General features: G+C 35.1%; 1 protein-coding gene across 4 annotated transcripts in view; it reads left to right on the forward strand.

Moving 5' to 3' along the window:
* Positions 1 to 16,835, forward strand: part of LOC111147232 (Tax1 binding protein 1) — a 77,087-nt gene that overhangs the window by 18,622 nt on the left and 41,630 nt on the right. For all 4 annotated transcript variants that reach the window (XM_022503143.1, XM_022503146.1, XM_022503144.1 and 1 more), the window contains exons 4-7: positions 1,899 to 2,057; positions 11,948 to 12,096; positions 12,186 to 12,276; positions 15,824 to 16,009. In XM_022503143.1, coding sequence (XP_022358851.1) covers positions 1,899 to 2,057; positions 11,948 to 12,096; positions 12,186 to 12,276; positions 15,824 to 16,009 — 585 coding nt within the window. The remainder of the gene's footprint in view (positions 1 to 1,898; positions 2,058 to 11,947; positions 12,097 to 12,185; positions 12,277 to 15,823; positions 16,010 to 16,835) is intronic.

Consider the following 16,835-nt stretch of genomic DNA (forward strand, 5'->3'; position numbering starts at 1 on the left):
TTTTCTTGTTTATGATAGTGGTAGTGGTTGAAAAGGAGACTCCTTTTTAGGAGATGCTTGCTCTGAGTACTTAGGGGGAAGTGTCTGGAATTTCAGATGGTTTAGCAAAAAAAGCATAAGTAAGTGATAAAGGGATATGAGGTAAACATTATTAATATTTCAGTAAATTTAAGTTGTTCATACTAATATTAATCAGTGAGTTTAGGTGATGAGTGTTGATTTCAAGCTTTAATTTGGTATGCTTGAAAGATTTCAGATACAAAATTGGAGGCAGGAATCAGACTTCTTTCTATACATTTTTATCTAATTTGAATTCCTCTTTAAAATTTCTACTTAAGTTTCAGTAAACTCTTCAGAAGGTATGTGCCAATTAAATGAATCACAGGGAAAAATTGGTTCTTAATTTTTCTACTGTACTACGTCAGGATATATTTTCACGTTTAAGCTGCCAGAAAGTTTAGAGCCAAAATGTGTTTTTAAAAAAGTAAGGAATAAAAGAAGTTTAATAATAATCTTTTCTTTTTTGAATAAACTTTTCTCTTTTGAGGGCATTTACTCCTAATGTTTTCATTTGGTCGGATGGAAGAGATAGAAGAGTCATAATAAAAATTTGTAGCTTTTCAGCTTTCATAAGGCCCATTTTAGAGTTTAACCAGTTTGATCCCAGTTTAATCAGTTTGATACCAACTTAGTGCAGGAAAACATTTTATTTTAGCTAAATGTATGTTGCCTCCTTTGTGAAATTTTCCCTCTGAATCTTCATTATTCCTGTTAGAATCAAAGACTTTTTGTTCTAAATGTAAAGCTAAGAAATGTTAACCATTTTTTTTACTACTATTTCAGTATTACTATATTTAGTAGTACTTTAATGAGTAATTTTTTAGAATCCTGGCGTATATGTTTTCCTGAATTGAGTTACTGTTAGCGTTCCCATAAGAATCAGTTACATTGTGAATTTATTGTTACAGCCTGCATTTTTGTCCTAAAACTCGCAGTTACTTTAAGTTTTAATTAAGTCAAATAGAATCTATTATAAATGTAGCAACTGATACTACTTAGTACCAAAACTTTTTTTTTTTTTTAGTTTTATTTATTTATTTGACAGAGATCACAAGTAGGCAGAGAGGCAGGCAGAGAGAGAGAGAGGAAAGCAGGTTCCCCGCTGAGCAGAGAGCCCGACATGGGGCTCGATCTCAGGACCCTGGGATCATGACCTGAGCCGAAGGCAGAGGCTTTAACCCACTGAGCCACCCAGGCGCCCCAATACCAAAACTTTTAAGAGTAACGCCATAGATGAAGGCCTTATTTAACATATAAGGAAGTTCTTCAAAATCAAAGATATCTCATAGCTTTACATTTAAGAAGAGGTACACATTTTTATCTTGATTATTATTTAAGAAAAACCCAGAATTAAGTCAGTTATGAAAACAATATGCCTTGTTTTGCTACTTATTTGAAAATTGATTAGCAGGCAACTTCATGGTAAAATTTACTGAATTTATACTTTTATTTTTAAAGATTTTATTTGAGAGTGAGAGTACTTGGGCACACAAGTTTGGGGGAGGGTCTATGGGAAAGGGGAAAGCAGATTCCACTGAGTAGGTAACTGGATGTGGGGCTTGATCCCAGTTCCTGGGATCATGACCTGAGTCAAAGGCAGACGCTTAACAGACGGACACACCCAGGTGCACCTGATTTTGTACCTTCTTTTAATGTTATTTTTTGCCCGACCAAAAGATTTAAATTTATGATTCATAAATTTTTATTTACATGTATGATTTATAAAGTAGATTATATGTACAAGTTCTTTTTATGAATTTCTTCATTATTTTTGAAATGGAAAATGGAATAATATTTTAGGATTATAGAAAAATCAATTTGAATTTTTTGTTTTATAGTTGAAGATTGAGAAAACCATGAAAGAAAAAGAAGAACTGTTAAAATTAATTGCTGTACTGGAAAAAGAAACAACACAACTTCGAGAACAGGTTGGAAGATTGGAAAGAGAACTTAACCATGAGAAAGAAAGATGTGACCAACTGCAGGCAGAGCAAAAGGTTAGTTGTGTTTCATGTAACTTATTGGGATTTATAGTATAATGTCTGAAACCCACTTTTCCAAGAACTGAATCAGTTAAAACAAGTAAAAACTGTTCTTAAAAAATGGCATTAAGATAAATACTTAGAGAAGGAAAGATTAGTTCCTGTCAGTTTTCTGTTATAGCTGCTTTTTATGTTCTAAATAGTTAAAATACTTTTAGAATTTTTGGTACCAGGCTTGATGAGGTGGTTTTTGACAATTGTTTCTATATGCTTTCCATCTAATTCTAGAGTAATTGATTGATTTTGGGAGAGGGTTTGGAAATCTAATTAGGAGTGATAAATATTGAATAAGGGGAATGTAGAACAAAGAAGTTAAAATTACCTTTCAAGACAATTCAGTGAAATAAGATGTAGTATTAGACAAAATTTTGAACTCCATGATGTGAGAAATGCTATAAATTATCCTGAAAGAACACATAAAGAAGTACACGTATTAAACCATATAGTTTCATTAGAGATACAAATGGATTTAACTTAGTAGATGAAAACACTTTTAAAAAAAAAAAGGCAATCACCTAGTCATTGACTCATATTCCCAAGAAAAGTAATTTGTTATGATATATGATAATATGTTTCATAATCTGATTTATAACTTGTTGGATATTCTTAGGTCTTCTTACAGAATTAACCTGTTGTTTTCTAAGGGTGGGTTGTGTTCCATTTTGTCCAACAAGGCCTAGAGCAGTTACATAATTGTTACTTAAACCAGTAGTGCAGTGATTTTCACTAATTTTTATACTCTAGCAGAGTGGTTGTAAATTGCATGCCTGACCAGAGATGATACATAAATAGGGCTTAAATTCTGGAAAGATTTTCTCTTGACTTGTCATTTTGAAGTGTACTCTTTTGCCTTAGATGGTAAACATAATATGAAGCAGTGTGTAGAATTGTGAATTTCTCCTTATAAATACCTGTAACATTGTTTTTATTACCATTAGCCTTTTTAGTTTAAAAGATGCAGTTACTTCCCCATTTTCCTCTTGGGGGGAACACTTAGAATCCTACTGTGGGAGTATTGTGCCGTTTAGGCAGGCAAACCAAATATTAAAGTATAATATATGTGCCTACCTTGATTGTTAGGACATTCACATAAATGATTTATTCAGTTGTTGAAACCCCTTGGCTGTTTTGTGTAGTTACTATACTGTTCTATTCTTTACACTTTTATCTCATTTGTACCTGATTTTGGAATGCCAATCTTTTTTCTTTCACTCTGTTACAAGTTGGAGGGGTGGAGGTGAGATAGAAGACAGTACTCTTGAAAATGGCCCCATTACAGCCTATACTTCCTTAGCTTAATAAGATCAGAATACCCTGAAATGTGGCCTTTGAGGTTTCAACTCTTATCACCTTGAAATCCAAGGGAAGAACGGATCATTAGAAGAATAGAAGGCCTTCAATTGTGTGAAATTATTTATGTACACGAGGCCATGCATCTGGTCCAGTTGAGTTATTAGCTGAGATTTAAAGTCTCAGGTATTCTCTGCTGTCCAGGTGACAAGGGTTAAGCACTATAAGACCGTAATGAAGAGAGCTAATTCTGACATACTTAGGTTGAGAAAGTAGTAGATTGAGGTGAGGGGATTAGTGAAGCAAAATTTTTTTTTTTTTTTTTAAGATTTTATTTATTTATTTGACAGAGAGAGATCACAAGCAGGCAGAGAGGCAGGTAGAGAGGAGGAAGCAGGCTCCCTGCTGAGCAGAGAGCCCGATGCGGGGCTCGATCCCAGGACCCTGAGATCATGACCCGAGCTGAAGGCAACGGCTTAACCCACTGAGCCACCCAGGCGCCCCAAGTGAAGCAAAATTTATAGGAGATTGTGGCTGTTGTACCCGGAGGAGGTATATAGCAGAAGTTTTTATGACAACTCATAAATCTTAATGACAGACACTAATCTTAGAGGGGACTTCTTCCTTTCTGTTATTTTTCTGTTGGGTTTATACTCTGGGAAGATGAAGTATGTGGAAGTGGCTTTTTAAATGCTATTCTATGCTGTGAAAATGGTGATGTAAAAAAAGACTTGTGTTGCCTGCGTGGCTCAGTCGGTTGAGTGTCAGACTCTCTGTTTCAGCTCAGGTCATACTCTTGGGAATGAGCCCCATGTTGGGCTCCACACTCAGCATGGAATTTGCTTGCCCTTCTCTCTTTATCCCTCCCTAGGCCCCCACCCCCATCCCCACCCCCACCATATGCGTGTTCTCTCTCAAGTAAATAAAATCTTTAAAAAACCTAGATTGGTGTTTCTTCTGTAATAGATTCTCACTAAATGTAAGTAAATACTATTTTACTAGTTTTCATAATGATGAACTAGAGAGAGAACTAAAATATGAAATTCATACCATTTTTCTCAGATCCTAGAAGTGATATTTACTTATGTTTAAAAAAAATCTTAGTTATATGTTGGCAGTTGCCTCATTTCTTTATTTTTTAATTTTTTATTTTTTTTTTAAAGATTTTATTTGTTTATTTGACAGAGAGCGAGATCACAAGTAGGCAGAGAGGCAGGCGGGGGGGGGGGGGGGGGGGGGGGGGGAAGCAGGCTCCCCGCTGAGCAGAGAGCCCTGATGCTGGGCTCGATCCCAGAACTCTGAGATCATGACCTGAGCCGGAGCAGAGGCTTTAACCCACTGAACCACCCAGGTTCCCCAGTTGCCTCCTTATTTCTGGGGATAAGATAACGTGCTTGCTAGAAGAAATAGTTCTTTTTGTTACTAGCCATGGGCACTTTTTTTTTTTAATTTTCTTTTTTAAAATTTTCATCTTTTCACCTTCTAAATCATTCTTCTTCTGGGCAGCTAGAACAGCTTTCTTCTCTTAGTTGGGTAGTTTACGAAATCCATGACATTTCTTGGCACTTGTTTTAAATCTCTTCCATAGTGTGAATTCTAAAATAACAAATTTCAGTGTAGTAATTCTAAATGTCATCTCTTTGAGGTACTGGGTATATATATTGCTGAATATCTGAAGAACTGTTATGATGTATCATCTATAATTTCACTTAAAATTTTAGAATGGACAGTCTACTAGGAATGTCTGGCAACCTTCAGTTTCTTCCTAATAGAAGAAATTGCGTTTTCCTGTTTTATAAAATAAGATGAGCTTGTTACCCATTCATTACTTGACAAATACTAACTTAAATGTTTATAATAATTAAGTGTTTATAAATAAAATGTCTGATTTTTATAAATACTGACTTTGTATTATGAAATGCCAATAGAGAGAACATTCCTATTTTGAAAATTAAAAGAATTGGATGTGTTCTGGTTATCAAAAACAGATTGGTTTTAAGTGTTATGCTTAAGTATATTCTAGGTTATGTTGTGTAATTGGCTGCTTAAAGGAATAAAATAGGATTACAAAGTAGATTAAAACTGAAACCAGATAACATCTATAAATTGAGAACTATAAATTGTGTATTTTATTTTGCCTGTATTTTGCCTGTATTTTAATGTGCTGTGTATGTTCCATTATTCATGTATACCCTAGATTTAAATAAGTAAATCTTGTGTTAAGGATAATTTTTACATTCATTTTTAGTTTAGCTTTGTGTTTGTTTTCTCTATTATAAAGGGCTGATTCATAAAAATAACCCGTATAATACTTAATGTAAGCCAGGCACTGTTCTGAGTACTTAACGTATGTTAACTCGTTTAATTCTATAAAGTAGGCATTGTTAAATACACATTTTACAGACGTAGCACAGAGAAGTTATTTAACCTGCCTGTGGTTGAACAGTTGAAGTGGTAGATGTAGGCAGTCTGGCTCCTCAGTGCTTTTTTTTTTTTTTTTTTTTTTTTTTATTAAATTTTAATTTTTTTTTTTTTTTAAAGATTTTGTTTATTTATTTGTCAGAGAGAGAGAGAGCAAGCACAGGCAGACAAAGTGGCAGGCAGAGGCAGAGGGAGAAGCAGGCTCCCTGCCGAGCAAGGAGCCCGATGCGGGACTTGATCCCAGGACGCTGGGATCATGACCTAAGCCGAAGGCAGCTGCTTAACCAACTGAGCCACCCAGGCGTCCCTGGCTCCTCAGTGCTCTTAATGACACTCTGCCTGTCACTAAAGATGTAAACTTAATCTAATTGATCTTTTTAAAAAACAGCTATAATGAGGTTAATTTATAATTTACATGTCCTAATGTCCAACACTTTACAATATACGATTTAGTAGTTCTTATTAATATTTATAGAATTGTGCGTCCATTATCATAACCTAATTTTAGGACATAATCATCACTCCAGAAGAAACCTGTATCTGTACCTGTTAGTGGTCATTCTCCATTTCCTTTCCCCTTGGTCCCAGGCAACCACTAAGCTAAATTTCCAGCTCTGCGGATTTATATATTTTGGGCATTGCATACAAATGGAATCATGTGTGGCCTTTGTGACCCTCTTTCACTTAGCATAATGTTTCCAGGGCTCATCCGTGGTAAAATATGCATCAGTACTTTATTCATTTTATTGTCAAATGATACTCCTGTGTATTGGTTAGTCTTTTTTTTTTTTTTTTTTTTAAACCCTACTACATTTTTCAGACTTACGATTAGCAGTTTTTAGGTATATTCATTGTATTCTTGTTTCTGTTTTGGAGTGCAGGATATGTATTTGAAAATTAGAAGATTAAAAATGGAGGGTCAGGGAACCAATGATATTGAGTCTTATTTTTCAAATAGAACCAAAATGAACTGTGACCTTGTTAAGTTTTATAGTTCAGTGTATAATTTTTTGGAGCCTAAACTATGATAGAGTTTTTTCCCATAAAATAGTATTCTTGGGTGCCTGGGTGGCTTCTTCTCCCTCTGCCTGTGTGTGCAGCTTTCTCTCTCTAAGAAATAAAATCCTTAAAAAAAAATTGTATTCTTAACTTGAATGTTAATAAAAGATGTACTTAAAGGTTTTTTTTGGCCGGGGTTTTTGTTTTTTGTTTTTTATGATTTTATTTATTTGAGAGTGAATGAGAGAGAACATGAGCTGGGGCAGGGGTTGGGCAGAGGGAAAGGGAGAAGCAGAGTCCCGGATGAGTGGCGTGCCCGACATAGGGCTGGATCCCAGGATCCTGGGATCATGAGCTGAGCTGAAGGCACATGCTTAACCAACTGAGCCACTCAGGTGTCTCTCAGACTATTTCTAAACTAAATTATATTTGAGAATACTTAAATAGTATTGCTTAAACAATATAAGGAGCATGTTGTACACTGTTGTATTTATTCATATTGTTTTCATTCTTAAGTTTCATAAACTAGGTAGTGTACCTTAAGATACCAGCCATTTGGAGTTATAACAGGTACAGGAAAGAGCAACTTGAAAGATCTCTCATTATGGTGACTCTGGCTAGTGCAGATCTCTTCTGCTGTCTTTATGTTTTTGGCTTTCTTTTCTGTAAAGCTGTATTTATCACTGTATTGGATATCCAGTTTTGGACAGAGGTAGTTTAAGACAATCTGCTTAATACATGGAATTGCCTTAGGTGCATATATATGTGTGTGTGTGTGTGTATCTCTCCTCTAACACGTGGAGTTGCCAAAAACCAGTTTTGAAGCTATGATATCATTGAATTTCCAGAACTCTTTCTTACCAATTATCATTGGGTAAAAAAGACACAAAGGCCAGATTTAATTTTTTTAGAATTTTAATATTTACTCATTTTTTAGAGTGGGAGCAAGGAGGTGCAGAGAGAGAGAGAATCTTAAGCAGGCTCCATGCCCCCTGGCACAGAGCCCAGTTGAGGGGCTCACCTCATAATCCTGAGATCATGACTTGAGCTGAAATAAAAAGTCGGGTGCTTGAGTGTCTGAGCCACCCAGGCACCCCACAGAGACTTTAACATTGTGGGAGTGATCATTATAACTTAGGTATTTTTATCAATACATTTCTTTAAGGCCGATTTTCATTTTATACCTGATTTGCTAAGTAATAGTTTCCGGAAATTCATAATACTTTGTTTCTAAAATATATAGCTTAAACTAGTTCATAATCTCTCTATGGAACAGAATAAAACCCATGCTTACTTGGTCAACTAATTCATGACAGAAGAGCCAAGAACGTACAGTGGGAAAAAACAGTCTCTTCAGTGAACAGTCTTAGGAAAACTGGACAGCCACTTGTAAAAGAATGAAACTGACCCACTGTCTTACACCATACACAGAAATCAACTCAAAATGAATTAAAGATTTAAGACTCGAAACCATGAAACTGCTAGGGGATAAGCGCCTTGTCATTTGTCTTAACCATTTTCTTGGATTTAACACCAAAAGCAAGAAATAAACAAGTAGACTGTATCAAAGTATAAAGCTTCTGTACAACAAAGGAAACCGTCAACAAAATGAAAAGTGAATTCCAGAAGGGAGAAAATATTTGTAAATCAAATATGTGATAAGATGTTATCATCCACAATTAACTTTAAAAAAATCACACAACTGGGATGCCTGACTGACTCAGGCAGTAGAGCATGCAGCTCTTGATCTCAGGGTTGTGAATTCAAGTCCCATGAGGGTAGAGATAACTTAAGAGTCTTTAAACTTTTTTTTTTTTTTTTTTAAAGATTTAATTGGGGCGCCTGGGTGGCTCAGTGGGTTAAGCCTCTGCCTTCGGCTCAGGTCATGATCTCAGGGTCCTGGGATCAAGCCCCGCATTGGGCTCTCTGCTCAGCGGGGAGCCTGCTTCCTCCTCTCTCTCTCTCCCTGCCTCTCTGCCTACTTGTGATCTCTGTCAAATAAATAAAATCTTTAAAAAAAAAAAAAATTTATTTGAAAGAGAGGGAGCATGAGCCGGGGGTAGAAAAAGGGTGGAGGGAGAGGAAGAATAGGCTCCCTGATCAGTTGATCAGGTGTCTGACTCTAGATTTTGACTCACACATCATGATCTCAAGAGTGGTGAGCTTGATCTCTCAGTTTAGCGTGGACTCTGTGCTTCTTGCTCTTCCTCCGCCCCTCCCTCCACTTGCTCATGCTCTTTCTTTCTCTAAAATAAAATCCTAAAAATCTCAGTTTCCACAGATGACATAATTCTTTTGTCAGTAATTTGCTGTTTAGAGTATTCAAGTACTAATTTACTAAAATTTACCACTGCATGCATTCGAATCCAGAATACCATAATCTTTTCTAAATGGTTGTCCATAATATTATGTGTTTTTTTTTTTCAAATGTATTCATTTGTAGTCACAATTTTGTCTTATTTTGAGAATAAGTGTGTTCTGTTACTTTAGGTATATTTAAAGTGCGTGTTTAGCCACACAGATAAGTGGCTTATTTTTTTTTCCTCTGGTTGTTCATATTTGAGAGTTAGGACTTGAAGGAATTGGTAATAGTGGCTCATGGTGGGGAGTTTTCAACCTGAGAGGAGGGAAGAAGTTCACTACACGATTTTGAAATGCCCAGATCTCTTAATCTCCTTTTGCCTCCATTTTTGTAATTGTTTTTATCTTGATGTACAATGTAGCAGCTTAATCTAGTCAAGTTTTATTTTAATACTAGAATTACTATGTTTTTGGGCAAGATTTGCAAATATTGACCAGATGAATATTTATCTCAAATTTCAAGTGTTTTTCAAAGATTGTGTTCTAAATTTTATTCTTTTTAAGAAGTTTTTAAAAGAAAGCGGGATTTTTAGTTATTCGTATGTACACTACAGAGTTTAATGTGATTTTCATTCTAAGAAAGACTTAGCTAAATTGAGATGCTATGCTTCACTCAAACATGAGAACTAGAGGCCTGAAGAGTAATTTCTAGCATTTTCATGCCATTAGAAAATAGGTGTGGATGTGGAGAAAATATTAAGTGCTTTTATGGGTACCAGGCAAAGATTCTAAGACCGTCAAGTTATATTACAGTTAGTGACTCACTGTAGAGTTAACTGGCTCATCGATAAAGCAATAAGTTCATGTTTTGCAATTTAGTTACTTATGAATATTCCCTAGTTCTTGCCCTGTACGTTTTTTAGAATACTGTTTACCTGTTACAGAACTTCATTAATTACAGATTTAGAAACTAGTTTTTACCTGTACGCAATCTAGTCTTTGTTGTAGGAAGAAATAACCTAGATTAAATCTGTAGCCTATTTGCAGTGCCAAAAGTGCATGTGGTAAAAATAACAGTACAAAATTAAAAAACTATTTAGAAACCTCTCTGGCTATCTTTATAAATCACCAAGACAAAAATGTGTCACATTTGCAGGAGTCATTAGATATTGACAACAGTTTATAGCAGAGGAAATACTATTTATTTCTGGGGCATTTTCACTGGAATCAGAAAAGCATTTAGTTTTGTATAACAATCTTTAATGTTGCAAATTTAGTAAGGAAACATTTGCTTTGAGCAAAAATAAAACCAAGAGTGTGTATCTGACCCTTACTGTGATGGGATTTTTAATGAAGTGTAGATGCAACATCGCAATTTTCATATTCTAGTAATCTATTTAAAGTGATACTTCACCTATAAGTAAAACATTTGGTTGAGTTACTTCATGAAAATTGAAGTGGCTTATAAATACTGTATAACAGGGCGCCTGGGTGGCTCAGTGGGTTAAAGCCTCTGCCTTCGGCTCAGGTCATGATCCCAGAGTCCTGGGATCGAGCCCCGCATAGGGCTCTCTGCTCAGCAGGGAGTCTGCTTCCTTCTCTCTCTCTCTGTCTGCCTCCCTGCCTACTTGTGGTCTCTGTCTGTCAAATAAATAAATAAAATCTTAAAAAAAAAATAAATACTGTATAACATTTGTTAGATTTAAATTGTAAGAATGATGATTTCCTTTAGTTTCTGTTGTTTAGGTGGGTGGTACTTTCATAAGTGGGAAGTTTTAAAATCATTTTTTAACAACAATTTGCCTTAATTTATCAGTTCCTTTGATGTATAGTTTTCTATAACAAAGTATCTCCATGTGCACTGTTACAGTTGATTCTCATGATTTTATAAACTAGGAAGAAAAAGCTTTATTATGTTCATTTTACATATCATAAAATGGGTTTAGAAAGGAGCTTGACCAAGTTCTTGTATGTTACTTAATTGTCTTGATGTGTTAATATTTTTAAAACTTTTAAATCGTTGAAAGTAGAATATTCTATTTTAAATAGGAATACTTTTTTATTGCATTTACTACTTTTATATTCATTTTAGTTTCTTTGGATATTTATTCAGGCCTCTGAGTCACAGTGACAGGATCATTATGAACATTGTTTTAGTTGTGTATCTTAGTGCTTTGTATAATTATTGGTGGTACTTAATGATCTGTACTAGAAGAAGGAGGATTTTTTGTTGTTTTTTTGACAGTGTGTTATCTGTGGTGGTATAATATGAAACCTGACTTGTCACTAGAGTAGCATTGAGAAACAAGATGTGAAAAATGAAAGTGACAAATTAAAATTTTTTTTCTCTCATTTTTGTTGCCTGCCCTCTGGTGGAGAAGTTTGTGAAATCAACAAACAGGGTGTATGAGAAGTCTGGAAAAGAAATTAATAATTGTTTGATTTGCTATATGAAAAATTGGATGTATGTTTCAGTTTAAGGTTTAGTTTTTAGTTTTTTTTTTTTTTTAAGATTTTATTTATTTATTTGACAGAGAGAGATCACAAGTAGGCAGAGAGGCAGGCAGAGAGAGAGGAGGAAGCAGGCCCCCTGCGGAGCAGAGAGCCTGATGCGGGGCTCGATTCCAGGACCCTGGGATCATGACCTGAGCCGAAGGCAGAGGCTTTAACCCACTGAGCCACCCAGGCGCCCCTAAGGTTTAGTTTTTAATCTTAGTTTTATAAGCTTTAGAGGGGACAAATGTGGGATTAACAATTTGAAAATACATAGATTTCTTAAGGATATGCAAATCTGCTTTAGAGATTGTTTCTCAGAAATTGTTGTTGTTTCTTAGGATCTTGTTGAAGTATCACAAAGTTTAAAAACGGAAAATGAAGAGTTTAAGAAGAGATACAATGATGCTGCATCCAAAGTTCTCCAGCTTGAGGAAGATATTGTGTCAGTGACACATAAAGCAGTTGAAAAAGAAACTGAATTAGACAGGTATTTCTGATGGTTTTAAAAAATGCTTACATATTTCAAAAACGCTTTAATGAAAATTTTTTGTCTATATTAATGTTACTTTAACTCAGTTTGAAGGATAAACTCAGGAAGGCACAATATGAAAGAGAACAACTGGAGTGTCAGTTGAAGACCGAGAGGGATGAGAAGGAACTTTATAAGGTAGTTTATTCTTCATTTCTCTTTGTTATCTACTGCTGTGTAACAGATTACCGTGAAATTTAGTCAGGAATTGGGGAGCAGCTTAGCTGCATGGTTCTGGCTCAGGTTGTCTTGGTCAGTTGCATTCAGGATGTTGGCAAGGGCCACAGTCAGCTACAGGCTTGATTGGAACTGGAGGGTCTGCTGTCGAGATGGCTCACACAAATGACTTTGTGGCAGGATGCCCTTCAGTCTCTTGTTATGTGGGCTATTGTGTGGCCTCTTCAGTGGTTGCCTGAATGTTTTCGCAACAAGGATGCCACTCTCCCTTGGAGGGAGCTATCCAAGAGAGAGCAAGGAGGAAGTCCTAGTGTACTTTATGACCTAGTTACCAAAGTTGTAGATTAGTCCTGCTTTATCTTATTCATTAGAAGCTAGTCACTTGGGTCCAACCAGTACTTAAACAGAAGGGAGTTGGGCTTCACGGAGAGGAAGTATCAAGGGATTTGGGGACCTGTTTTAAAACTACCCCATTGTAAAAAGAAAAAGAAAACAACAACAACAAAAAAACCCCTACCCTATAGTGTATAGTCCCTAAACGTTTTCAGGGAATTTACTTGTATTTTACTTAGCAGGTAATACATAATAAGTCAGCGAGGTTTAATGGTAACAGGATACCTGCCTGTTGATCAGAATTTATAAAACCTATTGTTTTCCCCTTTTAAGAACATCTTAGAACATTAATTTCAGTGATGATCATCATGTTTTAGAGTTTGACTTTTAGAATAATCTTCAGAGAATGTCATTTTAAAGAAAAATCTCGCTGTTAACAAATCTTTACCTTTTTGAAATTTTTCTTTTTTAAATGATTCTGAAATAGGTTGGTTAGCTTAATAACCAGTAATGCTGTGGATGTAAATTGAGATGTGTTTATCTTAAGTGGCTTATAGCAGTCATGAAGGCAGTTCCAGATGAGGAATTTCAAGAACATTCTGAGTTAAGTCAGTATTATTTGGGTAGATTTAGTCACTTGATGATAATAGAAAAGGGAGACACACAGTATTGTGGTATATATTTGATTAAAGTTAAAAGCATACAACTGTTTATATATTCAGTATTTGATAGTTACAGTTTGCATGTAGAAACTAGAATATGATTTACATTGCCCACTGTTTTTTTCCTTTTTATTTTTGGTGGTGTTGGGATTTTTTTTAGAAGATAAAAATATTGAATCCACCATGCACCTTAGAGCAGAGAGCATGGATGGGGGCGTTTTGTATGTCACAGGTTATACCCATTTTATTTTATTTTTAAAAATTTTATTTATTTATTCGACAGAGAAAGATCACAAGTAGATCACAGAGCAGCAGGTAGAGAGAGAGGGGGAAGCAGGGTCCCTGCTGAGCAGAGAGCCTGACCGAAGGCAGACACTTAACTGACTGAGCCACCCAGGTTGTCCCGCTCTGGTGGATGGATGATTTATGATTTGACCCTTTAAGAAAATATGCCCCAAAATAATGTTTGATCTTTGAACAAGATTTTGTGAAAAAGGGAAATAATAGAGATATCTAGAGAAATTGATGGAATTGGATTATAATTTGTATAGTGTTTTTGCAAACTACCCTAAATGCAGCTTTTTAAAGTTAGAAAGCAATTTTCTTTAACTAAATGAAAATTGGCATCTCTCATAATTTTTTACTCAATGTTAACAATGAATTTCAGTGAGAATATTTCAGTTTTGTTGTCAAGAAAAGACCTGAGCATTATTTCTTTCCATGGATAATTGCTTTCCATGTTGCTTTCTGTTAGCATTGTGGGAGATAATAAGATAGAATGTCTGTGTCTTCAGTCTTTTCAATAATAAAATTAATTCTAAAGGCATTCTAGTTAGTATTGGAAAGGGTTTAGGAAGGTCCTAGGTTAAACCAATGATGCTAGAGAGGTGTAATGAATGCTACAAGGATGAATTATTTTGGAAAGAGAGAGACCTATCCCTAAGGATTTCATCTTCCCATCCTGCCTTTCTTTTCTTTCTGTTATGAGAATAGGACTTCTTGTGTTTTGTAGAGGGTTGGCAAGCACATTTTAGGGTAAATGAGCATTTTTCCTTTACTGCTCTAAATTATTCCTTATGCCTTGTTTTTTTTTTTCCCACTTTCTGCAGACTTTTTGTGTTTTTGCTTTACACCTGAATGACCAGTCCTTTATAAAAGAGTGGGCAGCAAGGAAGGAAGGGAGAGAATGAGGTGTCTTGGGGATTTATTCTTCTATGATGTGAAAATATCTCCAGTTTTCTATAAGCATTATCAGTTGGGATCAAATTGACATTGAAATTTCCATTTGAATATATTTTCCTTCAACCTCCCAGTGCTCTAAACAGAATTTCATTTGTATGTGTGTATCCCCAAAATGGGAAGTAAAACTTCCTTAGAGATTTTTGTTTTGTGGGTTTTTTTTCCCTTTTCCTTTCTTTCTTTTCCTTTTTTTTTTTTTTTTTTTTAATGGCAAGGAGGCTGTACTTACTGAATATGATAAGACCTCATATTAAATTGTTAATCTCCGAAACAGGCTTTCCCTTCCAGATTGTTTATATAATCAATTAGCAATAATCGCGCCTCGGATAAACCTCATTGGCTACGATACTGCCACTGCGCAAAGCTAGATTGTTTATATAATCAGAGAGACTGCTTATATCTTTCTTTTTCTAGCCCCTCTTAGAGCATATGATCCATCTCTGTCCTGTCAGAATTTAGAGTAATGGATAAAACACTTTCTTGATCTGATGATTATTAAAATTAGATAGTGTTTTTAAAGTGGTGTTGTTAAGGACTTGGCTGGTGACACCTCAGAGAATATGGAGTTATATTCTGTCCTTGTGAACAGGAATTAGTGTTTCAGCATTCATACATTGAAGTCAAGTGCAAGTAGTATGTTAATTTATTTCTCTCTGGTACTCTTAACCAAAGCAAAATACTCTTTATAGTGGAAACTAGGTATCTGTACTCTTTATAATTTCAATTATGGAATTTGATTTGTGCATCTGTTACAAGCAAATTAGCAAGTGCTGCCTAAGTTCCTGGGAAAATTAATATAGTGGGGTTAATCAAATGTATTTTTAGGGACATAGGAAGTAAATGACAATACTTCTCAAAATAAAAATATTGCTTAAGATGTTGTTCTTGAATGTACCCCTTCAGTTTTCCAGAATTTCTCCATGCCTTTATATCTGAATATACCTATAACATAATTTGTTCCTCCAAAAGAATGACTAAATTGGTTTGCATTTTTAAAGAGAACTTAAATTTATTAAATGAGAGAAGACTTTAGAGATCAGGTAATGTTTTAAGACCTTAGATATAATCTCTGTGAAAAAAAAATACTTAGACTGTGTTTTGTTTCTGTTTATTAGCTAGTCACTTAATGTAACTTGGGTCTCCTGACTCCTGGTCTAGTAAGTCTTCTGGTTCCTTGATCATTTTTGGGTTAGAGATAAACAATGGTAGCTTGAAATTTGAGTAACTTAGGTTATGGAGTTAGAGTATTCTTGACATCTCAAGCACTGTTACAGGTACATCTGAAGAATACGGATATAGAAAACACCAAGCTTGTGTCAGAGGTCCAGACTTTAAAGAATTTAGATGGGAACAAAGAAAGCATGATTACTCATTTCAAAGAAGAGATTGGCAGGCTGCAGTTCTGTTTGGCTGAAAAGGAAAATCTGCAAAGGGCTTTCTTGCTTACAACCTCAAGTAAGGTAAGTATTTTTGCAGTGTGTATCTGAAGAGTGTAAAACGTGTGTCTGTTAAATGTATGCAATCGAGTGGTTTTTATATTTAATCTTTCCTTTCCCCAAGCCTTTCTTTTGAAAAAGTACAAATCTGGAGGCATTCAGCATTACACCCTAAATACATTAGCATGTCTCCCTGTCAGCATGTACATTATTCTGTATAACCATCAAACCATTAACATACCTAAGAAATTTAACATTTATAAGATAATATTTCCTTCCTGTATGTAGTTTTAGTACATTCAAATTGTCCCAAATATATTTCTGTATAACCTTTAAAATTTCTTGGCCCAGGGGAAATAAAGATCACCCAATTACTGTGTTCTTGGTCTGCTCTAATCTAGAATAGCTTCTCTATACCTTTTGTTTATTTATGACACTTGATATTTTTGAAGAATTCAGACTTGTCTGAGAAAATGGTCTGTACTCCAGATTTATTTATCATTTCTTCATGGCTGGATTCAGGTGAAACCTTTTTGGCAAGAAAAGGCATAGATGTTTTGTACATTCTGTTGCAGTGTTATCAAAAGACATATAATGTCAGTTTCATTCTTGATGTTAGGTTTAATCATTTGTTTAAAGTTATGTTTGACTGAAACCATCATATTGGTGCTTTTCCCCCCTCTTTGTATTGAATAATATGTAGGATAATACTTTGAGATCATGTGACTGTCCTGTTCCCCAGTAGCCTTTCACCCAGTGATTTTTTATCCTTGATGATCCTCACATTTATCAGTTATTATTAATGATTACAAAATGGTGGTTTAAAAAATTTTATCATTTCTTCTACATT

The sequence above is a fragment of the Enhydra lutris genome, unplaced genomic scaffold (genome assembly GCF_002288905.1).
Source record: "Enhydra lutris kenyoni isolate GAN:26980312 unplaced genomic scaffold, ASM228890v2 scaffoldscaffold16, whole genome shotgun sequence".
Taxonomy (NCBI): Eukaryota; Metazoa; Chordata; class Mammalia; order Carnivora; family Mustelidae; genus Enhydra; species Enhydra lutris.